The sequence below is a fragment of the Neoarius graeffei genome, chromosome 11 (genome assembly GCF_027579695.1).
Source record: "Neoarius graeffei isolate fNeoGra1 chromosome 11, fNeoGra1.pri, whole genome shotgun sequence".
Classification (NCBI taxonomy): domain Eukaryota; kingdom Metazoa; phylum Chordata; class Actinopteri; order Siluriformes; family Ariidae; genus Neoarius; species Neoarius graeffei.
The window spans coordinates 61,097,751-61,123,746 of NC_083579.1; the positions used below are offsets into that span (position 1 = coordinate 61,097,751).

The 25,996-nt window shown below is 39.0% G+C and overlaps 1 protein-coding gene across 1 annotated transcript; it reads left to right on the forward strand.

The window, feature by feature from the left end:
- On the forward strand, positions 1 to 24,515 carry LOC132893935 (utrophin-like). Its single transcript, XM_060933110.1, has 16 exons — positions 1 to 526; positions 5,035 to 5,165; positions 5,445 to 5,598; positions 7,305 to 7,425; positions 14,183 to 14,466; positions 14,799 to 14,918; positions 16,225 to 16,303; positions 17,704 to 17,764; positions 17,923 to 17,984; positions 18,180 to 18,254; positions 18,808 to 19,009; positions 19,214 to 19,299; positions 19,749 to 19,906; positions 21,268 to 21,434; positions 21,932 to 22,043; positions 24,387 to 24,515. The coding sequence occupies exons 1-16, from the start codon at positions 383 to 385 to the stop codon at positions 24,513 to 24,515; spliced, it is 2,085 nt and encodes a 694-aa protein (XP_060789093.1). The 5' UTR covers positions 1 to 382.
- Positions 24,516 to 25,996: the final 1,481 nt, after the last annotated feature.

Genomic DNA, 25,996 nt, shown 5'->3' on the forward strand with positions numbered 1-25,996 from the left:
TTAAAGACTGGGTGTGTGTGGAGTAGCTCATTATGTGTTCTCTTCACCCCTCCCTTCTCTTCTTGTTCACATCCTCAAGCAGGGAAGATGCTTCTAAAGGTGCTGCTCTGTGAGACACTGGCTTTTCAGGGCATTCTCGTAAATCTTTGTGTATTCCATTAGTTGTAACCAGTAAGTGTCCGTGCCAGAAGACTGCTGTTGAGCTGGAATCCTCTGTCCATTGCACTTGGATTAAGTCCCTTCGCAGCCTTTTACATTCAGCTATGCCCTTCAGCTCCAGAGGAAAACCATTTAAAAGCATGGAAGTGGACTAGCACAGAGACTTTGAGTGTTCAATGATTATTGCGCATAGTGAGAGAACAGGTGGCTGTTGTCCCAAAGGATGAAAATCTTGAGGAGCTTTCGGAGGAAACACAGCTGGAGAATAATGGCTATGGTGAGATCCTCACTCCAGAAAGTCATGCTCTTTCTGCACCGTTTCCAAACCTTGACTTTCACATCAGCAAGATATCAGAAACTGTGCAAGGTATAGTGACTGAATTATCTTTGTCTTTGTTGACTTTGTTTTTGGGGAATGTAGTATAAGAGCTGAGAGATTAATTATGTATAAGGGATGGAAACTGTCAATTCAGAGGAGAAAATTACTTAATTCAGATGTTCATTAAAATAGTGTCACTGAATATGTTTGTTTGAAAAATGAGTTTCAAGTCCCATTTGTAGTTTAGGGACTTGCCAATATAAAGCTAAGTGAATTCAGCAAGGTCTTAAAATTTTCAATTCCATTCAATGCTGTGAGCAGAGTTTTTCTAAAATTTTTATTTTTTTTTTAAATAGCAGTTTTCTTAAAAGAACTCTAATAAAGATACCTTGGTAAATGTTAACATTTGGAGAAATTGAGCTAAACAGTCAGCCACACAGTCAGGCATAAGGCAAGGTAGATGTGTATTATATATCAGCATAAAAGTATTACTTTGAAGAAACATTCACTTGTCTTTTTAACCATACATATGACTCGATCTCATTTCACTGAATTTTCTCATGCAAGTAATTTCTTTCACTTTGTTTGGTTTTTAGAGAGTTACGGTAATAATAAATCTTGTGAGATGATTTAAACTTCATTTTGAAATTTGGAGATGTATATGATTTTAGTGGTTGATATATAATTGATATATAATTAAGATACTAATAGTTTTCAATTTATTATTCATGCATTAGTATGGACTAAAATTATTTCCATGTGTCACACATGGAATTTATTTTAACATTTTTAAAATTTAATATAGAGAAAAATCTTAATACATTTATTAATTAATAAAAACAATTACAGCTAGAACAATGCATGGCTTGTGAAATACACATCAAGCACTAAAGAATAGTTGAGATTTAAGTGGTTCTTAATAGGAAAAAATGAATAAAGTACAGGCCTACAACAAATCCCTGTTTTATTCACCATTTATAGTGACACAACAGTTAATTCTGGATATACTTACAGGATAAAGTGTTGTAATTTATAATTCAGTCAGATAGGGAGAAGAACAGTGGCCCAAAGCAAAAAGAAGGTTTTATTTCAAACCTAACACAATTATAGTGTAAATCCTCATTAGGTTTCCCTGAGAGGACGTCAGTCAGTGTAATGGCTCTGAATTCTTTCTGGGATGGAACCAAGCCAATTGAGAAAGTTCTATTGTATATCTGAGTCCTAGTAGGAAAGCAAATTGCCTGCAGTGACACTCATCATCCATCCAATACAGAGGTGGGCAAAGTACCCAACTTCATTACTTAAGTCAAAGTACAGATCCCACTGGTCAAATGTTACTCCGATACAAGTGAAAGTTATACAGTCAAATTTTTACTTAAGTTAAAGTGCTTGGTTTTAAAAATACTTAAGTATTAAAAGTATATTTTCTGTCAACATATTGTTGTATTATTGCCACAACACTTACAAAACCTAATGCCGCTACCAAGGACAGAAATGTGAATTCACAAAATGAACACATGCTGTGCCATCATGGTGGTTTAAGTGAAAGTGAAAGCTCCACCTGACATGCTAGCAAACTCTTTTCAAACTCGAAATCATATTGAGTAGCTAATGCTACTAGAAAAGCGAGATTTCTACATTCTGTTTATTTGGCAAATATTATCTCATCTCATTATCTCTAGCCGCTTTATCCTTCTACAGGGTCGCAGGCAAGCTGGAACCTATCCCAGCTGACTACGGGCGAAAGGCGGGGTATACCCTGGACAAGTCGCCAGGTCATCACAGGGCTGACACATAGACACAGACAACCATTCACACTTACGGTCAATTTAGAGTCACCAGTTAACCTAACCTGCATGTCTTTGGACTGTGGGGGAAACCGAAGCACCTGGAGGAAACCCACGCGGACATGGGGAGAACATGCAAACTCTGCACAGAAAGGCCCTCGCCGGCCACGGGGCTCGAACCCGGACCTTCTTGCTGTGAGGCGACAGCGCTAACCACTACACCACCGTGCCGCCCCTGGCAAATATTATGCTGAAACATATTTCTGAAAGCATTTCAGATAAGTTAACATTGGTCATGTTAGCATAACTCCGTTTTTACATGCTAACTAACAGTGTCCAAGTTAATTAGCTATGTGTAAATGTTAGCCATGGACAAGGCCACGGCAACTTGATGGGCAAATCCATAGAAAGTCATTTGACTAACCAGACTGCATAGCTATTGAAACATTATCGCTAGCTCTAAAAGCACAGACAATTTCATTGCAAGCTTTTTCACGGAATAAAACGTTTATATACCTCAATATGCTTCCGCAGGTTGAATGGCAAGTTTTTGTAGGCCGTGATGTGGCTCGTTTTTGGCAAACATTTAAAACGAAATGTATCTTTAATCTTTTCAGAAAACTGAAACATGAGTTCCAGGTATGGCCATGGGTGCGTGCATTCTCCAGAAGAACTGCCTCCTTTCATTCTGCCATCAGCTGATTGTGTTCAAATAATGCTGTTGAGAAATAATTGAGCTTGATTTTATACAGTCTATGGACACGACCCTAGTGATTACTGACAGGCTGTCTCAGTGTCACCTGCGGAAAAAAACAATCATGTTTTAGAAAAGAAAAGAAAAAACATCCACTTTCAAAGCTGCTTCATAGTAATGAGTAACGAGGACCTTGATAGAAATGTAGTGGAGTGAAAAGTACGATATTTGCCTTTCAAATGTAGTGAAGTTAAAGTCATAAGTTTCCACAAAAAAATACTCAAAGTACAGATACTCAAAAAGTGTACTTAAGTACAGTACTCAAGTAAATGTACTTCATTACTGTCCACCTCTGATCCAATATGCCTTTTATCTTCTGTCTGAATAGAAAAGGTAAAAATTGTCTGAATATTTTAGTTACATTATAAGCTTGAGTTATAGAAATAACCATGAATAAGATTCTGTTCAAGCTGTTATTGGTTGCAGTGTGTCTTAGAAGTTTGGCTGGCTTTATTTAATTATGGCGGGATGGTGGTGTAGTGGTTAGCACTGTCACCTCATGGAAACAAGGTTCTGGGTTCGAGCCCAGTGGCTGATGGGAGCCTTTCTGTGTGGCGTTTACGTGTTCTCCCCATGTAGGTTTCCACCACAGTCCAAAGACATGCAGTTAGGTTAACTGGCTACTCTAAATTGCCTGTGAGTGTGCAGAAAGGAACTGGCCAACCTACTGCAATTCTAGCCAAGTCACCCAAACATGGTTCGCCTCAAGCCTGGATCAGGTTCAGCAGTGACGACGATGGTACTTAATTACATGAAATTAATCCAACATACCTGTGTTTGGTTATTGTAGTCTACGGTGCATAACTGAGTACTCTTGTTTGTCTTTGTAATAGACAAAAGCAAGAAATGCCATGTTTGATCCTTTTGAAAAAAAGAAATGTGAGCTAAATATTCCTTATTACTTTGAGCTGAGTAACTCCTGTCTTCTGTGCAATAAAGTATCATGACCTTTACTGCTTAATGCCTAGTCAAGGACATTACATACAGTATTAAAAAAAACTGATTCATTATATCAAGAAGAGTTAGAGAGAAAATATTGTGAAACAATTTTATTTATAGAGGGACAAAATGAGTTGTGTTTTTCCTTAATAAAATAACTTGTAATATGATGGTTAAACAACCAAAATGTAGCCTATACTGTTCACTCAGTAATGCCAATGAATGGATTTTTTTTTCTTTTTTGGGGGGGTGGGGGTGGGGGGGGGGGGGGGTTAATGGACTTGCAGTACATGTACTATAGGAGTAATATATTATATTACAGTGAAGTTTTATTTAGTCTCTGTTTGAGTATATTTTAGCCAGAGATTTTCATCATTTTCATAGCAAAAGACTTTCTCTGAGGCTTCATATCTTTTGTTGTCTCAAATAACTCTTTACAAACAGTAAGGGAGAGAACAAATAAACCAGGTTTGATAAAATAAAATGGGTCTACTGAAGTGAGGTGGGTTTCCTAAAAGCCTCTTAATGCTAAGAGCATCTTAACTGAGAGAGAGTGTTTATTGTACTGCTTGCTCTACCATTTAACGATGATCTTTGTGCTGCGATGCTTTTGGGAAACTTAGGCATGTTTGATACATTCAGTGTTCATTTGTTCTAAAGGAAAACTTTGGCAGAAGATATTGCTGTTCTGAATGATGACGTGCACTGCTGTAGGAATATTGCATGTCTCAGTACTTTTATAACCACTGCATATGTTAATTAAATATTTCTGAGAGATTAATGGCTGTTGCTTCATTTGGAGAAACAACAATTTTAGTAGGCGGATATTTTTGTTCACTCATTGTACATCTTAAAGTGTGAGATTTTTCTGGTTAAAAATAAAAAGCTATGACAACAAGGAAAATGTTGCTGTTTTAAATGTATCTGCCTTTTTAGACAGGCTAGTGCGCTTGGCTAATAATAAGCAACACTGAGCACACAAAAGTCACATAATCAATTCAGTATCTAACATTTAATTTATTTGAATTAATTTCATTGTGGTTTCCGCTTGTTCTTGTTCTACAATCTCTCCCCAGGATATTCAGACAGAGATCGATGCCGACTGTGGTTCCTCTAGAAGGATATCTGGGGACCAGTCACAGGGTTGCAAAGAAATTAGTCCTGATGAAAATAACCACGCTTATGGAAAATATATCTTTCCTAACAGGTACTCTACATGCAACTATAGATCCAATCTCGTTCATAACTATAGTGTTATTTAGCAGCCACTGAACATGTGTGATGTTTTATACCAAAATATTAATTAAAAGTATAAAGATGCTGTATATATAAAATGTTTGTGATATTATTGAGGATCAGACCTTTATAACTCAAAATCTTAAAATCAGAGATAGAACCTTATAATTTCAAGGCAGAATTCTCACTGCTGAAGTTAACATGTACAGTGTTACAAAACTCTGCTATGTAAAGCAACATGTTCTTCCAGGGAGTGTGTGGAGCTTCATGATGAGAGTGGAGCAGGTCTGATGATGCTACTGGAGGAACTTTGGTTCTGGGTGAAGCTGAAAGATGAAGAACTGACCAGGCAAAGCACCAGTGGAGATGTTAATAATCTGCTTCACCAACAAAAGTGCTGTATGGTCAGTTACAGGAGAAATTCATGAAACAGGAACATGATATAATGAAGCCTAGTGCAGTTGTAAAAGGTTACATTATACCGACACGGAAACCTAAAATTTGCAGTAACACCGATCTGTAAAGCAGAAATTCATGAAAAGTAGAACATGATATAATGAAGCCTGACCTTGATATACACTTCATCATGTGATAAATTATAATAGTGTTTTAATTTAAAAAGAAAGTCTAAACCCCAGTTCTTCCTCAAAACATTTTGACTGATTTTGTGATTTGATTAGCTGATATTTTGGTGTCCTCAGATCGGTGTTACTGCATTTTTAGGTTTCCGTGTTGGTATAATGTAACCTTCTAGAACTGCGCTAGGCTTCATTATATCATGTTCTGCTCACAGCATTTCTTCAAGAAACAAAGTCAGCCTAACACTATAGTTCACATACCATGTCTTAGTAACTTCCAAAACATTACTCAAATATTTGTGTGTATATCTCATCTCATCTCATTATCTCTAGCCGCTTTATCCTGTTCTACAGGGTCACAGGCAAGCTGGAGCCTATCCCAGCTGACTATGGGCGAAAGGCGGGGTACACCCTGGACAAGTCGCCAGGTCATCCCCACTTTTTATTGTTTTTTCACAAAATATACAGACAACATACAGAACAACCCCTACCCACCCACCCCGCCCATGACGCGAAATGTTTATTTTTATTTTAGTGATAACTTAGAGCTGTTATTTTCTTGCTGTGAACATATTGTGTGGGTTTTTTTTTTTTTTTTTGTTTGGTTTTTTTTTGTAATTCTGTTATTGTTTTATTATTATTTGAATTTATTTTAAATTATGTATTGAATGTCGCCAGGTCATCACAGGGCTGATACGTACATAGACACAGACAACCATTCACATTCACACCTACGGTCAATTTAGAGTCACCAGTTAACCTAACCTGCATGTCTTTGGACTGTGGGGGAAACCAGAGCACCCGGAGGAAACCCACGCGGGCACGGGGAGAACATGCAAACTCTGCACAGAAAGGCCCTCGCCGGCCACGGGGCTCGAACCCGGACCTTCTTGCTGTGAGGCGACAGCGCTAACCACTACACCACCGTGCCACCCCATATATATATATATATATATATATATATATATATATATATATGTGTGTGTGTATGCCGTTTAATAATGAATCATTGTGTTATTTTGGTAAAGTGAGATTGGACACTGCAAGGATGTCACTGTTACATCATTTTAATGCTTTATTTTGGCACAAACTAAAACCAGGCCTTCATAATGTTCCTCCAATTATGTCCGCATTTTCAGCTTCTGACTGTTTGGCTGATAGATTGCAATATCAGCCTGTTGGCTTTATCAGTAAAGAACACACAGGAAATGATGTACTTTGGCTCTTAATATAGACCATAAAAATGTCTCTGCTTGACTTCTCAAGATGACCTTTAGCTGAATACAAAATGTTTTTTTTCTTTTGCATTCTGACATCCTGTTTCCAAAGTTATATCACTTTTTTCCCCTCTAATTTTATTTTACACCCTGAGCAGAAAAGCTGCTTTCTGAATTAATAAAATAGTTCTATTTGTTTTGACCTTTTAGAAATGTCAAGGATAGCCTGGCAAATCAGTATGATGTTATGCTTGAGCTTTATCTGCTCACATGGAGCTTTTTTTTTTTTTAAACAGTGCATAATGTATCATTTAGGCTCTGCAGAGGAAGCTCAGCACTCGAAGGCAGGATTTTGAGTGCCACCTGAAGCAGGTGTGTTCATTACCTCTGCCGCATGTGGATGCTCTGAGGGAAAGCAACATGAAAGAAGCAGCAGGTTAGAGATCCCACATCACGTGAGGGAGTGTTTCTTTCTCTTGCTTTATCAGTCAAACATTCACAAAGATGAGTTCAGCAGCTGTGAAACATCCATAAAAATTTTGCAATTGATGTATAGTGTCTTGCAAAAGTATTCATCCCCCTTGGTATTTGTCCTGTTTTGTCGCATTACAAGTTGGAATTAAAATGGATTTTTGTAGGGTTAGCACCATTTGATTTACACAACATACCACTTTAAAGGTGAAAATTGTTGTTTTATTGTGACACAAACAATAATCAGGATGAAAAAACAGAAATCTGGAGTGTGCATAGGTATTCACTAGGGCTGTAACGATATGCGTATCGAAATCGCGATACGCAGAGCCACGATCCGTATCGCGATACAAGAAGGCAGAATCGCGGTACACCCTTTCAAACTCCTCAGCCCAAAAACAGAGGCGCTTCCAAACTTCAATTTATGAATACTTTACTTTTTATTTAAATTACATTTTAAACTTACTTAAATTACTTTTATTTTTTTATATCTATTAGTGACGCTACGTTCACACTGCAAGGCTTAATGCTCAATTCCGATTTTTTTGTGAAATCCGATTTTTTTGTGAGGTCGTTCACATTAACAAATATTGAGGTATTTCACCTGACGTCACAGGGTCACGTGACGCCCTGGTGTCCGCCATTTTGGACGGCAAGCTAGCTAATGTCAACATCATAGTACCTAGTATGTTGCTGTAGCAACGTTTACGTTCAGTCATTTGGATGACTGTTAAAACCTTTCAGTCTCAAGTTTTTCCTTTACTGTATTTACTAGTTTACTGAGCTGGCCAGCCCCGGAGCGCTAGCTAGCGCCGGCCAGCCCCGGAGCGCTAGCCAGCGCCGGCCAGCCCCGGAGCGCTAGCCAGCCCCGGCCAGCCCCGGAGCGCTAGCCAGCGCCGGCCAGCCCCGGAGCGCTAGCCAGCGCCGGCCAGCCCCGGAGCGCCGGCCAGCCCCGGAGCGCTAGCCAGCGCCGGCCAGCCCCGGAGCGCTAGCCAGCGCCGGCCAGCCCCGGAGCGCCGGCCAGCCCCGGAGCGCTAGCCAGCGCCGGCCAGCCCCGGAGCGCTAGCCAGCGCCGGCCAGCCCCGGAGCGCTAGCCAGCGCCGGCCAGCCCCGGAGCGCTAGCTAGCCCCGGAGCGCGCTCAGTAAACTAGTAAATACAGTAAAGGAAAAACTTATAACGGGCCATGTCTCAACAGACTAAGAAGTTATTTCAATGACATTTAATAACATTTTGTTTATCCTGAGGACCGAAAGTAAATGAAAATGTGAACAAATCTTAGCTGTCAGTGAACAATCCTGGTGGAAGCAGGTAAACGTCGTTCTCTAAGCCTGCTAACCTCAATTTTTGCAAATACCTCTCCCTGTGCTCACCCTGTAAATGCCCTACGTTGCTGGATAGTGAAGGTGTTTTCTGCATCTTGCTCCTTTTTCTTTTATGTTTTTCGTTTGTCGCCTTCCTCGCATTCAAACTGATTCGAGCCGTGCCGTCCAAAATGGCAGCATCACATGACTTGGTCACGTGAGTGAAATACCTCAATATGCGACTTGTATGTGATCCCCAGTATGAACGAAAAGCGACCTAAAAGTGTTCCGCATGCGCATTGCAGGATACGACGACGTCACACGCAGTGAGCATGGCCAGTGTTTACGGAAGTAAAACCGCCCGGTTGCGGTATGACCCATCCAATCTAGCTTGAATAGCTGCATCCCCCCAAATGGAAATCAGCTCCCTAACCTCTGCGTCCTTCCATTGAGAAGATTCAGAACCTTCACAGCCCGAAGCGTCCCTCGCATTGATGTCATGCGCAGGGGCGCAGATACGTTTTTTGAACTGGGAGGGACAAAAAACTGGGGGGGACAAAGCTGCCAGCAAACCAACCCCAACCCCGATATGCCTGTCAAACTTGTTGTTAGTAACCATAGCAACCAAGCTCGAGCTCGCAACCTGTGCAGTCTGCGCAGCTCAACCAACCGAATATCAGTCTTTGTTTTATGTGAGTTGTTGCAACTACGGTATGTATACACTGCCGTGCACCTCAATAAACCGAATGGTAATTAGTCTTTTGATTTTTCCGTGAGGTTTGCCTTATACAAAGAAAGACAGCATAGACGTTTTTTCCTCCCTATAAGTGGGGGGGACCGAACGAGGTGAATTTAAATCTAGGTGGGACGAGTCCCCCCCTCTATCTGCGCCCGTGATTATGCGCCATGTTGTTGTAACTTTTTTTGAGAGACCCGCCACCTACTTCAGCGCAGAATAGTGACGTTTGTGGCTTGTTGATGACGTGTAAGTCGGACGAATGCGACCTGGCGGTTCAGACTGAAGTCGCATATGAAAAGAGCGGATAGGAATCGGAATTAGGACCACATATCCAAACGGCCTGGGTCGGATTTGAAAAAATCGGATCTGTGTCGTTCATATTGTCAATAAAAGATCGGATACAGGTCACATATGGGCGAAAAGATCGGATTTGAGTCACTTCAGCCTGCAGTGTGAACGTAGCCTGAGTCGTTTTTTCGCCGACCTGCGACAATCTTCTGCGAGTCACGCAACGTCCACACTCGTCACTGGCAGAGCATTCATTTCTTTTAAGCGGTCGCCATTCTGGTTGCGACGCGGGGAGCGAATCTGTAAACAAGCAGCTCATTGGCTGGCTAGGTGTGCCACAAGCCAATCACAATCACTTGACCGGAAAGGCATGCAGTGTTGCCAGATTGGGCAGGTTTAGGTGCTTTTTGGCTGGTTTTGAACATATTTTGGGGTGGAAAACGTTAGCAATATCTGGCAACACTGAAGGCATGTCTGCTTGGGCGGAAGCCTTCTGCGGCAGTTACATTTTGACACGCAAAAAAAAATCTTAACGGATTTACACGATTTGGAAAAATGACATTTTCAGAACCGAAAAAAACAGAGCTTCCGGCTCAACAGTATTATTTTGAGAAATAAAACAATCTTTGGATATACATTTGTTCATTTTTGCATACATATTACTCATTCTCTGCAGTGGTCTGAATTATTTGTTATTAAATAGTTAATGTAAGTAAGTAAATGTTAATAAGTCAAATTTACTACTTTAAAAAAACATTTAAAAAAAATCGTGGGCGTATCGAATCATGGGTCAAAAATCGCGATACGAATCGAATCGTGAGTTGGATGTATCGTTACAGCCCTAGTATTCACCCCCTTTCATATCAAACCCCTAAATAAGAGCTGATCCAACCAATTCACTTCATAAGTCACATAATTATTTGATTAAGATCCGCCTGTGTGCAATCAAAGTGTCACATGATCTGTCACATGATGTTTATATAAATCAACCTGTTCTGGAAGCACCCTGACTCTGCAACACGACTAAGCAAGCAACATGAAAAACAAAGAGCACTCCAAACAGGTCAGAGACAAAGTTGTTGAGAAGGATGGATCAGGGTTGGGTTATAAAAAAATATCCCAAACTTTTGAATATCCCAGGGAGCCAGAGCATTTTTTAACATAGTTACTGGGAGACCAAATGGTCTCCCAGTGGCCAGATTTGGTCTCCTAGTCAATGCCAAACCAGCTTCACTGGGAGACCAAATTTTAAACCAAGTTATGTCTTATCATTTGGTTCAATCAGTTGCAATTAATTAACCAAGTACCATGTAAGTATACATTTAACAAGGAAAACTTGGCACTGCATTAACTATGTTGATATTATGCTGGCTGAAATGAGGATTCGTAATGCGGCAATTTGCATCACAGAATTTGCCACAGCGGTGCAGCCGCATGGACTCTGGGGCCTGTGATTGTATTGCTCAGACAAGTTGGTTTCCTAGTGGAAAATCCTTAAAAAATGCTCTGCAGGGAGCACCATTAAATCCATTATAGCAAAATGGAAAGAATATAGCACCACTACAAACCTGACAGGAGAAGGCCACCCACCAAAACTCACAGACCGGGCAAGGAGGGCATTAATCAGAGATGAAACAAAGACACCAAAGATAACACCGAAGAAGCTGCAAAGATCCACAGTGGAGATGGGAGTATCTGTCCATAGGACCACTTTAAGCCCTACACTCCACAGAGTGTAAAAAAAAAAAGTCATTGCTTAAAGAAAACACATTTGGAGTCTGCCCAACAGCATGTGGCGGACTCCCCAAACACATGGAAGAAGATTCCCTGGTCAGATGAGACTAAAATTGATCTTTTTGGCCATGTGTGGTGCAAACCCAACACCCTGAGAACACTATTCCTACACTGAAGCATGATGGTGGCAGCATCATGTTGTGGGGATGTTTTTCATCTGCAGGGACAGGAAAGCTGGTCAGGACTGAAGGAAAGATGGGTGGTACTAAATACAGGGCAATTCTGGAGGAAAACCTGTTTGAGTTGGCCAGAGGTTTGAGACTGAGACGAAGGTTCACGTTCCAGCAGGACAATTACCCTAAACATACTGCTAAAGCTACACTGGAGTGGTTTAAAGGGAAACATTTAAATGTCTTGGAATGGCCTAATCAAAGCCCAGACCTCAATCCAATGGAGAATCTGTGGCATAACTTGAAGATTGCTGTACACTAACGCAACCCATTTCATTTGAAGGAGTTGGAGCAGTTTTGACTTGAGGAATGGGCACAAATCCCAGTGGCTAGATGTGCTAAGCTAATAGAGACATACCCCAAGAAACTTGGAGCTGTAATTGCAGCAAAAGGTGGCTCTACAAAGTATTGACTTGGGGGGGGGGGGGGGAATGAATACCTATGCACACTCCAGATTTCTCTTTTTTCATCTTAAGTTTTGTTTGTTTCACAATCAAACAACAATTTTCACCTTTAAAGTGGTAGGCATGTTGCGTAAATCAAATGGTGCTAACCCTCCAAAAATCCATTTTAATTCCAGCTTGTAATGCAACAATACAGAACAAAAACCAAGGGGGATGAATACTTTCACAAGACACTGTATGTTACCCAGTGAAACATGAGTCTGACATGTCGACTTCCAGCAAACAGTTTCTCATTTTTTGCACCACTTTGTCCTTTTCCAAAGTCATTACTTATTATAAATTAAGGACATTTTATCATCACTTGATTTTAATCATATTTATGGCTGAGTGCAGAGAGTAAAGCTCAGAGACAGAATGAGGAAAAAAAAGACGGGTGTAAATCTGATCTGGATTTATAACACCTTCTAAAAGAGTAGAGATGTTTATACAAACTGCACTTTGACAGGATCTTGTGGTGTCTGGATGTCCCTACAAAAATGCTATTGGAGTGAAAAATTATGGCCATTCCTCCCCACTGTCTTAAATTTGCTTGTGAACTTTTTTTTTTGTGACTGAGGTGGCGACTTCAGATGATGATATTGTAGAGCTCAGATTTATGTGTTCCCATGTCTGATGGGAAATTGCTTCGAGATTTTTGTTATGTTGTTTTATGCTTCTTGCTTCAAATAGGTTTTGCTCTAGTGATCCTTCAGTAAAACTGAGGGGAAACTTAAAAAGGCAAAAGGAAGCTCAGATAAAGAATGTTATATTTATTTGAAAATCTGAGAGTCGGGCCCCCCCTCGAACCTTTGGACATGTACAGTAAATGATTATTATATACACTCACTGTCCATTTTATCAGGAACACCCGTATATCTGCACATTGAAGCAGTTATCCACAATTCATGCAGATACAGGTCAAGAGCTTCAGTTAAATGTTCACATCAAATATCAGAATGAAAAAAAAAATCTGATCTCTGTGATTTTGACACTGTGGCACGGATGTTGGAACCAGATGGGCTGGTTTGAGAATTTCATCAACTGGGACTTTCACACACAACAGTCTCTAGAGTTTACACGGTTTGAAAAATAAGAATAAAAAAATACTGAGTGAACAACAATTCTATGGGTGGAAATGCCTTGTTGATAAGCGAGATCAGAGGAAAATAGCCAGATTGGTTCAAGCTGCCAAGAAGGATATTGTAACTCACATAATCACTGTTTACAACCGCGGTGAGCATAAAATCATCTCAGCATGCACAAAACCTCAAACCTTGAGGTAGGTGACCTACAATAGTGGAAGACCATATCAGGTTCCACTCCTGTCAGCAAAGAACAAGAATCTGAGGCTATCATGGGCACAAGTTCATCAAAAATACTCTCATCGATGTGTTGTGCATTCGGAGATGCTTTTCTACTTACCATGTTTGTAAACTATGCTTATTTGAGTTACTATACACTTCCTGTTAGGTCAAACCAGTCTGGCGATTTTCCTCTGACCTCTCTCATCAACATGGCATTACCACTCAGAGAACTGTTGCTCATAGTATAGTTTTTTTTTTTTTTCCGCACAATTCTGTTTAAACTCTACGGACTGTTGTGTCTGAAAATCCCAGAAAATCAGCAGTTTCTGAAAACCTCAAACCAGCACGTCTGGCTCCAACAAGTATGCCATGGTAACTGTCACAGAGATCACACTTTTTCTTCATTCTGATGTTTGATGTGAACATTACCCGAAGTGCTTGACCTGTATCTGCATGATTTTATGCTTTGTGCTGCCACCACATTGTGCTGATTGGATAAATGTATAATGGGATAAATGAGCAGTTGTACAGGTGTTCCTAATAAAGTTGATGGTGAGTGCATATTAATATAGTGGGTTTTTTTTTTTTCAAATTTATGCATTTACTAATATGATTGTAGCTGGTAAAATGTACTTGTATTTTGACTATTCTCTGAACTCTATTTTTGTATTGATATATTCAGAGTCTGCTCTACAGGAGAGGAACATGTGGCTGGCTCAAGGTATGCTGGATGAGGCTGTGGAAGTCCAGCATCACTGGGATCAGTTCTGTTTTAACACAGCCAACTGGCAGCAGCAGGTCAACTGGGTACTGAGAAAACTGCAGGACCTACAGGATGCCATGCATCAGCTAGACTTGGGCTTGGCAGAGATGGAGAATAAGTGGGAGGAATGGTGCTCAGAAGGACAAAGTCTGGTCAGTTGTATGCTGGATGGTTTTGAGGAGTCTGAGAGTGAATTGCTTAAGGTGAAAAACTCAAATTAGTTTTTCTTTTTTGTTTTAATCTTTGGTCTGATTTAATTTGTTGACTTGAACACACACAAAAAAAATTACTTAGCATATTTGTTATTGTGAGAATGTGTTTTGACTGGCATTAAACAGATCAGAGGGTAAAGGTCATTGTTTGTTGTTAAAAAAATTATGTTAAACTCTTTTTTTTTTTTTTTTATTTTGTCTGATCAGATTTATACATAATTTTTCCCAGCATAGTGTGAGAATGTGCTTTGACTGATGCTGAACAGATCAATGAGTAAAATTTCATTGTTTGTTGTTTTAAAAATTCATGTTTATATGTTTAGCAAAGTTTTATTGGTGCAAAAGATATGAGCAGCAGTTTGGTTCCACTTCCTGACATTCAACTGGCTCCAATCTCACCGCTGCCACCTCATAGCTCTAAAACACAACTGGGCATTTCAGAGGTGAGAGACTCATCAGGGTTTCATCATGTCAGTCTAAAATACACTATATGCATTATTATACGTATTACTGAAATGTAGGTGTATGGGTGAAATGTCCTTGGTAGGTTTATTATAAAATGTAATGTCTAAATAATGTAATGTGTAAATTCCACATCGGCAACAGCAATGTTCAGGCCATAAAATGTCATCCACTTTCATCAAAGTAGCTGTTAACAGGTTCAAAATTGGCAACCAGTCATCCTTGTATGACTAACTGACCTTATCATATTCATATTTCAATGATGGCATAGTGGAATTGATTGTTTCTAATCTTACATTAATAGCACCATGCCACATCTCGTTTCGTTTGCAGTTAGTGTCTTGCTGTGTAATGAGTATGTGATTGTCGTAATCTTTTGTGGATCCTCAGAGCCATGATATCGACCTTCGATATTGATCTGGACTGCTGAAGGGCACTGATAATTAAACAGTAACCTCCAGGTGTCCTCTTACACTAAAGTTTTCAGAAAACATAACAATCTATCCATTTGTGGCCACAATGTTCAAAGCAAACAAAAGTGTTTGTCAGCTATTATCTGCCAAATTCAACTACAAATCAAAATGTAAGACGTCTTTTGCAGTGGGAGAACTGTCTCAGTAAACACTTTCGAACCATCTGCATAACAATATTCTTTATCCATGCAAGAGTATAATGTGGGAACAGGCCACTCAAGTTCAGCGCTCCAATGTAGCGCACATTTTAGATGAAATGCTGTTAACAGAAAGGTCAGTAGGGTGACACAGTGGTGTAGTGGTTAACACTGTTGCCTCACAACAAGAAGATTCTGGGTTTGAGCCCAGTGGCCAATGGGGGGCCTTTCTGTGTGGAGTTTGCATGTTCTCCCAGTGTCTGCATGGGTTTCCTCTGGGTGCTCCGGTTTCCCCCACAGTCCAAAGACATGCAGGTTAGGCTAACTGGTGGCTCTAAATTGACCGTAGGTGTGAATGTGAGTGTGAATGGTTGTTTGTCTCTGTGTCAGCCCTGCAATGACCTGGTGACTTGTCCAGGGTGTACCCTGCCTCTCACCCATAGTCAGCTGGAATAGGCTCCAGTTTGCCCGCAACCCTGCACAGGATAAGCGGCTACAGATAATGGATGGATGGAGAAAGGTCAATATGACGCTCTTTGTAAGAATTTGGCATTTTAGATTTGAAAAGTATAAGATTCCTCTCTCTATTTCCTTTTGTTACAGTGGGTATTCCTTTTACAGAATCAAAGCTTTAAAGCTTTGGCATAGCTATGACCCCTTTAATCATATTTTCACAGGCACCAGCAATGAATCAGCACAGACAGATCTTAGATGCTCAAGTTGATAACATACTGTTGTCTCAAGACTTCTTATCTGGTAAGGTTGTACAGAAAAATACTGGAATTATTGTACTTTGCATGAATTTTTTAAATATATATTTGATTGACTATCAATCAAATTAACCATGTTTCTGTGTATTTTAACATTTATTTATTATCTATGTTAAAAACATCAGATCTATCTGTAGGGGAGAGCAGGGAGACTTGGGACAGTTTATATTCCCATAAATGAATTTCAACCAATCACGTTTAAGATTATATCAGAAGTTAGATGTTGCCCCTTAGAGTAATCTACTTCCTTTGGAGCCATGAAGCTTGACACTGCAGCAAGGTTTGTGCAGGTAAATATTTTAATCAACCAAAACTTGTATTTCGCAGTCCACCTCTATTCTGTGGTGTAATGTAGTATGCTGGTGAATTCAGGATTTGTTAGGAATTAAAGTATGGCGCCTAGAGTTACCAGATATAGTATTATTTATTCAACTTAAATTCTGGGGAAAAACATTGAAGGATTTTTTTTCTTCAAAATGGCTAGGTGGGGAGAGTTGAGACAGTTCATGTTACAGGTTTTCTCTTGTGGCTTACAAATATAAAATTGTTTTAAAATGTTTGTTAAAAATGTGGGAGTGTACCTGCATGAGGATTAAACTTATTTCATTCCTTCTTGAGAATGGAACTGTTTTGTCTCGTCAGGTTTTGCTAAACTGACATTTTTTCTATCGCTGTACCAGCATTGTGTGTTCATACAGTTCATATGTTACACATTTTGATCATAAATAAAAATTAAACATGTAGGCCTAGGTATTTTATTGTTGTTCCATGTCTCAAGTCTCCCAACATAATGTCCCATGTCTTCCCTCAATGTCTCATGTCTCCCCACAAAAAATAATGACAAAATGTGAAGCTTGAAGGCCAGTATATGTGACAAGCTGAGAAACTAATGTTGTGGTAAGAGGGTATAGTAAATGCTCTCTAATGCAATATGAATGTGACGCTACCTGCAAAGAATTTCACACAATCTACAAAAGCTGAAAACTTATCCCAAGTCTCCCTGCTCTCCCCTGTGGATACCACAACCAGTCATCATGTTTATTAGTCTTATTCTATACAGTGCAGTTTCTTTTATTAAAAAAAAGAACCTGATCTCATGAGTGGTTGCTTCGATTGAGGTGATTTGGCTGATAACTCTACTCCTACATTAACATTCAAATCTTTTCATATGACCTTGACTTTCCATTAAAATAATTAACTTTCTTGTTCATTTTAAGCTACTTCCAGGTGATTTTATTTTGATATAATCCTTCACTTAAATTTAAATTTTCTGTACATTTTCAGCTATGCCTGTTGCACAGTCAATTTTGTACTTGTGTCTTAACCATGTTACATTTGCTAAAGAGTCATAAAACAATACTAAGTTGTTTCACGTCTTTTCATCAGTCTCGGTTCAGTACCCATGGCAGAGGGCGGTATTTCAGAACAGTATTCCTTATTATATCAAGTGAGTTTTGATTTGATGCTTTTCTAATCACAACCTATTTTCATTCATAGGCTATATATTCAAGACGTGATTGTACTTCAAATCAGTAATGCAGTATGATTATATATCATTTTTTTCTCTTTTTCTAATTGGATTTGTTAAAAATTCTGAAATTTCAGTCATGAAAAGCAGAATACATCATGGGATCATCCAATGATGACTCAGCTATTTCAATCAATGAGTGAGTTAAATCCAGCATCTGAAGATGCCATTAAATAGCATGACCGATATTTATTTAAAAATAGAAATACTGATTAATTTAAGCCGTTTTTATTATTTACATACAAGATCACGTGAAAAGGAAATGAGAAAATCTATGTGTGGCCTCTATATGATAATTACATTTTAATTACATGACAATGCTCTTTTCCTGTAGCTGAACTCCAGCATGTGCGATTTTCAGCTTACCGCACAGCTTTGAAGAGCCGCAGAGTTCAGAAAGCCTTGTGTTGTGAGTATCTTCTACCTTTCTGCCTCTACCTGCTTCTGATGCAACCATTTTACCATTGAATGGAGGGAGACAAGGAAAGTGTTTGCCACAGTCTGGTGATTAATGTAAAATATATAAAAGAGTGAAATTCAGCACAACAGTCTTCCAGAGGCATCTTAGCTGAGTGTATTGAGGACTATTAGTGATGTACAGCCTTTGAGTGCCAAATCTCATAATATCCATAAGACATTTGGAGCCAAAATAGTGCTACTGACTGCATTAGTTCAGCACTAGTTGTGCAGAAACGTGTTCTGTCAAGTGAGCTAGAAGGCAAATGTTCAATGTTAATGAACCATTCATTAGAGTTGGTTGGAATGTTTAACTGATAAAATTAGTGCAAGTTTTTTCCTCAAGGATTTTGAGTTTGAAACTTTTTGTTGCATGCTGGGAGATATGCTATGTTCTGCTGCTTTCTGTTAAAATGCACTGAATAGAATTCATTAAAGATGTGTCTCTTGTGAGCAGAGGAATGAATGGAGATGAAGCAATAAATTAATATTAATCTTTTTTTTAGTGGACCTTTTGGAGTTGGCCATGGCTCAGGGTATCTTTGAAGAACATCAGCTGACTCATAATGAGCAGGTTTTGGAGGTTCCAGCCATCATTACCTGTCTATTGACAATATACACTGAGCTTCAGAAGGTGTATCCACATCTTATCAATATTCCTCTGTGTGTGGACCTGTGTCTTAACTGGCTTCTAAATGTTTACGACAGGCATGTATGAATGCCACAAAGAATATTTCACTGTGACTAATAGACTATCCACAAAATTCATGACTGTCATGACGATTCCTGTGTAGAATAGATTCTTTGTTTTTGCCCTGAAGAAAATGCTTTATCTTTTAAACATGATCTGATCTCATTACCAATAATGTAAGATTCATTTCACCTTCATTACTTTTTTAAAATTTGTCTTAGGGATCGAAGTGGGAAAGTCCATGTTCTGTCCATGAAGATTGGGCTTCTTTCTCTTTCAAAAGGACACCTGGGAGAGAAGTATAAATGTAAGGGTTTTTTTTTTTACCTTTTTTTTATTTCAGAAAGATTGTGCCACTTCGCCTTCAGCATATTGAAAGCAATAATTCATTTCTCATCTTTGGTACCCATTTCATCCTGGCAGTGTTGTTGTGGATCCTATTACAAGAATTCATTGCATGAGGTGGGAATACCTAGGGACAGTTCAGCATAGCGTATTAGCATGTTTTTGGGATGTGGGAGGAAACCAGAGAACCCAGAGGAAACCCACATAGACACAGGGAGAATCAGTAACCTGAGCTCAGAATCAAATTGAAACCCTAAAACTGTAACATAGCAATCCAACCCAATGAACTACTGCAATGTTTAAGCTTATTTTGTCTTTTAAGCTAATACCTTCAGTACATACACAGCAGTACCTGTCTGTGATTCCAAATGAATATCAGTCTCAGTCCTAATTCATGGTACCTTTCCATAGATCTGTTCACTCAGGTGGCCAGCTCTGCAGGAGTGTGTACCCCAAAACAGCTGGCACTGTTGCTATACACCACCATCCAGATCCCCTACCAGCTGGGTGAGGCTGCTGCTTTCGGAGGGAGTAATGTGGAACCAAGCGTTCACAGTTGCTTTCAGCATGTGAGTCTAAGGCAACAAACCTGCACATATTTGTAACAAGAGTTTTGTCTTGATTGTCTTGACGGTCTATAAAACTGTAATAAAACATTTTGCACAAATAAAAGGTTCAAGGAATTGCACTTGATTTAATGAGCACATGTATGGTATCTGTTAGCTATACAAAGCTATACTCTATGGCCAAAAGTATGTGGACACCAGACTATCATAAACAGATTTGCTTGCTGAACATTCTTTTCTAAAACTATGGGCATTAATATGGCGCTGGTCCCCTCTTTGCTGTTATAATAACCTCCGCTTTTCTGGGAAGTTTTTCCCACAAGATTTTGGAGCATGGCTGTAGGAATTTGTGCTCATTCAACCACAAAAACATTAATGATATCGTGCAGTAATGCCTAGCATGCACTTGGTGTTCCAATTCATCCCAAAGGTGTTCAAGGGGGTTGAGGGCATGGCTACTTGAATGCTTCCACACCAATATTAGTTCCAGTGAAGGGAAATCATAATATGAAGACCTCCTATACAATTTTATGGTTCCAACTTTGTGACAACAGTTTGGGGCAGGCCCACATATTGGCGCGTTGGCCAGGCGTCCACAAACATTTGCCCATATAGTGTACTTTTCGGCATATAGTCTGTGTGTTCTCATGACGCATACAAAATATGTATGAATCTAGTCACCTCTTTTAACTGCCACTGAGCTGTCGTCTCCCTGTGCAGTCCCACATCTGCCAAACCATAAACCCATTTTAGGTAATATTTCAATAAATGAAATAGACACTCTTTATACCCTTTATCTTGACTGACCTGCTCTAATTGATGTATAAAACTAATAACAGGTCTGATGTCATGAGGAATGATTAGAATGAAAAATAATACTCCATTTGGCAGCTCTGATAAAATCACACATTAACCTCCTGCTGATCAAGGAGTTCAGGAACATTACACTCGCTTGTCATAGATGAATGTCTGTAAAATGATAAATAACTATCTAGAAAATCCTTTATTAATTTTGTGCTTCCATTTTCACATAATGTAGTTTGTAGTGAGTAGCTTCCCTATTTCTAGAATGGAGTTAAATGAGTTATTTGGAGGTGTAACACACACCTCCTCCGATACCTGTGAAGAAACTCATCTTTTTAACTAGATACTGATACATCCTTGTAGGACAAAATTATTTGCTGGTCTCACTTATTGCTCTGCTAACAGCTGATTTTAATGGGCTAAATATTCTGCTGAAGCATCCTTAAATTTGAAAAGTGAAAACTTTTCCTGGCAGCAGGGTGGTACAGCAGGAACCTTTGCTGCTTCACAGTTCCAGGGCCTCCAGTTCAATCCTGAGCTCAGGTTACTGTGTACTTCAGGTGGGCGATAAGGACAAAGTTGAGCTGGAGCAGTTTGTAGAGTGGATGCATCTGGAGCCTCAGTCCATGGTGTGGCTGCCGGTTTTGCACAGATTGGCTGCAGCCGAGACCTCCAAGCACAAGACCAAGTGTAACATCTGTAAAGAGTGTCCCATGGTGGGCTTTAGGTAATCTCATCAAAGATCATTTGTATACATCATTCTTTCATGTAGTTTACATTACATAATGATATCAATTACCAAGAAATATGAAAGCTATTTGTGAGTGCAACAGTAAATAAAAAAAAAAAATTTAAATGCTCATTTGGGTTCCTATTGTTAAAAGATGGAAATGTAACAAATGTCTGATAGTGTACAAATGTATGAATGGGCTTCTACCAGAATACCTACATAACATTTTTGTTAAAAACTCTGATGTCCATAATTACAACACAAGAGCAAAGAAAAATATTCATATCTTGAAAATAAACTCCAAATCAGGACACAGAACTTTTGTTTTTTCAGCTGCCACGTTATACCTATTTTATATTAGTTATATTATATATTTTACAAAGTTAATAATGTAGATATAGATTATTAGCATAAGTTTATACACATCTCCAATAGAAACCAGTGTCAGCGGAGTGGATTTTGTGTTTAATAAAGTTATTATTATTTCTTCTCAGGTATCGCAGTTTGAAGCATTTCAACTATGATGTGTGTCAAAGATGTTTTTTCACTGGAAGAACCACTAGCAGTCACAAATTAACCTATCCTATGGTGGAATACTGCAGCCCTGTGAGCATCATGTCTTCTCATGCTTTTTGGTGTGCTTTTACGAAATCACATAGACAGCATGTTGTTGTTTTAACTAATTACAAATACATTGTATGTCATCTACAAGCCCAAATCATAAAATGTTGGGACAATATGTTGAAATTGAAATTCAAACGGAAAACAATGATTTGTAAATAATCTTTGACCTGTATTGCACTCAAAACAATATAGCAGCACATTATTTGACATTTTACCTCCTTTAATTTTTATTGCTCTTTAAAAAATAAACACATTTCAATTTTGATTCTCGCAACACATTAAAAAAGTTGGGACTGTAAAGCATTTATCCCTTTATAATGTTGCCATTCTTTCTCACAACACTTAAAAGACATTTAGGGACTGAAAACACCAAGTGATGAAGTGTTTCAGGTGATATTTTGTCCCATTTGTACCGCAGGTCTTAAGGTGTGCAACAGTAAAGGATTGTTGTCATATTTTTTGTTTCAAAATTCGCTACACATTCTCTGTTGGGGACAGAAGGGACAGACACCCTCTTCTTCCACAGCCGTGCCTCTGTAACTGTGTGCAGAATGTGGTTTTGCATTGTCTTATTGAAATATCCCTGGAACAGATATTGTCTTGAAGACAGCACAAGTCCAAAGGATCAATGTACTTTTCTGCATTAATGCTGCCATCACAGAAGTGTAAGTTACCTTTGTCAAGGGCACTGACACAACCCCATACCAGAACAGACCCTGGCTTTTGGACTTGTTGCTGGTAACAGTCTGGATGGTCCTTTTTTTCTTTTGTCTGGAGCACACAGCATCCATTTCTTGCAAAAAAGACCCGGAATACTGATTTGTCTGACCACAATACACATTTCCACTGTATCATGGTCCATCCCAGATGTCTTGGAGGCCAGAGAAATTGATAGTGCAGCTGGACACAGTTAAAATAAGGCTTTCTTTTTGCACAGTAAAGTTTTAACTGGCATTTGTGGATGTAACTCCATATTGTGCTTGACAAATGTTTGCCAAAGTAATCCCAAGCCAATATGGTTATATCAGTTATAGATGAATGATGGTTCTTGATGCAGTGCCATCTGAGGGATCAGAGATCACCGGTGTTCAGCTTAGGCTTGCGCCCTTGCCCTTTACACACCATTTAATGATATTATGCACCGTAGAGGCTGATATATCCAAATGCCTTTGTATCTTTCTTTGAGGAACATTGTTTTTAAACATTTCAATAATTTTCTCAGGCATTTGTTGACAAACTGGAGATCCTTAGCCCATCCTTACTCCTCAAAGATGAGGCCTTTCCTGGATACTGATTTTGTACCAAATCATGATTACAGGCACCTGTTGACAATCACCTATTTCAAATCACATCATTATTTAATTATTTGACCTCATTACTGGCCCTAAATTGCCCCATCCCAATTTTTTTTTCTTTTTTTTAGAATGTTTTGCAGGCGTGAAACACAGGAATGGATGTACATTAATAAATTAAATTAAGTTGACCAAAACATGAAATATCTTGAGCTCATACTGTCTGCAATGAAGTACAAGCCACAGTAAATTTAGAAATCACTACTTTCTTTTTTTATTTGCATTTTCCCTACCGTTCCAACTTTTTCTGATTTGGGGTTGTAAAATGAAACACTAACAGCTTTGTCCATATTTAAAATCTGACACTAAAAGGGAAAATCAATGTCTATTGAAATATAAATGATTAATTATAAAGTAATCCTGAAAGAATTCCAAGGAATTCTTGTTGATGCACGTCAGCACATCAGCCACGGACCAACTCGAGAGAGCACATGGTGTTTTGCCATAACAATCTTTAATCTTTTTGCATGTTTTGTAACCCAAAAAAAGAGTAGAAAAGACTATTTCAATACTGTGCCATATGGAAAGGTGTGAAAATTGTGTGACAATACGGCTGCAGTCCAACTATGAACACAATCACACAGATAACAAATATCAGTTGGACCTGGGTGGGGGTGTTTATTTATAGACTGATAGTGAAAGTGAGAAGGGTAAGAATGTGTGTGTATTCTTGAGGGTGCATCTCTGTCTTTTATGCCAGCTTTCTCATAGTGGCAGTTTCCACAGTGTGGAGGTTGTGTCAGGTTTTAGCTTTGTGTCTGTCTGTTGATGTTCACAGTGTTTTGGAGGCAGTGCTACTTCTGTGTGAGGAGCAATCTCACAATAGTCTTTAAAACTGTAAATAGAATACATTGCAATATATTTTTTCAGTAAATCCCTGTACATTTTTGTATAGGGTATTCCTATGAAGACTCAGATATACAAACTGGTCAAAGGAATTGAATAGATGTTTATGAGCTATACTCTGTTACAGACCACATCTGGGGAAGATGTGCGTGATTTCACCAAGGTGCTGAAAAACAAGTTTCGCTCAAAGAAGTACTTCAATAAACATCCACGTCTTGGATACCTGCCAGTCCAGACCATTGATCTTGACACGTGAGTAAAAAGGACATCACATAATATTGCCCTGAACATCGTAATATATCATGTCATACATTACAGATACTGTCCAGTTATACAAACAAATCACAAATGAAGTGCAGCTCTGTTCATCTGTCTACATAGCTGAAATTATTAATTGTACTGTAAATTATTCGTTCATTTTACTGTGCTGTAAAAATGGCAGAAATAATTAATAATGTCAATTTTCGATATCAAGACCAGCAAGATGATCTTTAACACCTTGGTTTTACCTCTCTTCAAGTACTGTGATGTAGTCTGGCCAAATGCAGATGTGACTAAGTTGGAAAGGCTCTATTGTTTGCAGACAAGAGGTGCATGTTTGATATTAAAGAAGAAAATCAGGGATGAGTGATCTGAAGTCTTTTTCAGAAAGCTAAACTGGGTTCCTGTTGTTGAAAGATGGAAATTTAACAAATGTCTGATGGTGTACAAATGTATGAAGGGGTTTATACCAGAATACCTATGTAAAACTTTTGTTAAAAACTCTGATGTTCATAAATATACCACAGGAGCAAAGAACAATATTCATATTGCAAAAATAAACTCAAAATCAGAACACAGGACTTTTGCTTTTTCAGCTGCTATGATATATAATTCTCTGCCTGAGAATGTCAAAATTCTGAGACTATGAAGAAATTTAGAATCAACTATTGGAAATGTGTCCGTGAAGGTTCTCAGTCATTCAGGTCATAGTAAACTGTAGGTGCTAAAGAAGGCAACTGGACTTGCTTGAAATCCTTGAAGACGTTTCACCTCTCATCTGAAAGGCTTCTTCAGTTCTGTCTGACTAGTGGGAAGTTCCAGGTATTTATCCTCTAGTGCGGTGGTTCTCAATCAGTGGGCCTCGCCCCCCTGGGAGGGGGGGGGCGCGAGTAGGCTAGGATGAGGGGGAAAAAAAAATCAGGAAAAAAAAATCACGAAAATTCCCATGTCGAAAATGCAAGTGGTTGGACTACTATAACACAGAAACAAATCAATCACACAGTTTCATTTCAAATTTACCAATACAGGGGATAGTATTTTGAGCCTGTGACGCGATGCCACGTAACTGCTAGGCTAGCCTACTATATAAGCGTCTGCACACGCGTTGAGCTTCATTCACTCTAGTCTAGTCTCTTGCCAAGTTCGCTTGTGCCAGCTCTCGCTAGTCTATCTGTTATCAGTGTTGATATCGATCTACTTTAGGCCTTTACTTCAAACCCAAACAGTCTTTTTAAAGACTAATACCACAAAAAGTCTTTTTAAAGACTATCCCAATCTCAGCCCTAGCTATTTTTTAACTGCTAAGCGTGCACTTAGCTAATAGGGTAAGCCTCTGCCTTTTTCACCGTGTTGCAACACATACGACACACGCGACTAAGACACTCACTCACTCACTCACTCACTCACTCACTCACTCACGACCACAATCTTAAGTCTTCAAATAAAATTGGTATTGCCTGCAAAATTGTTAAACAC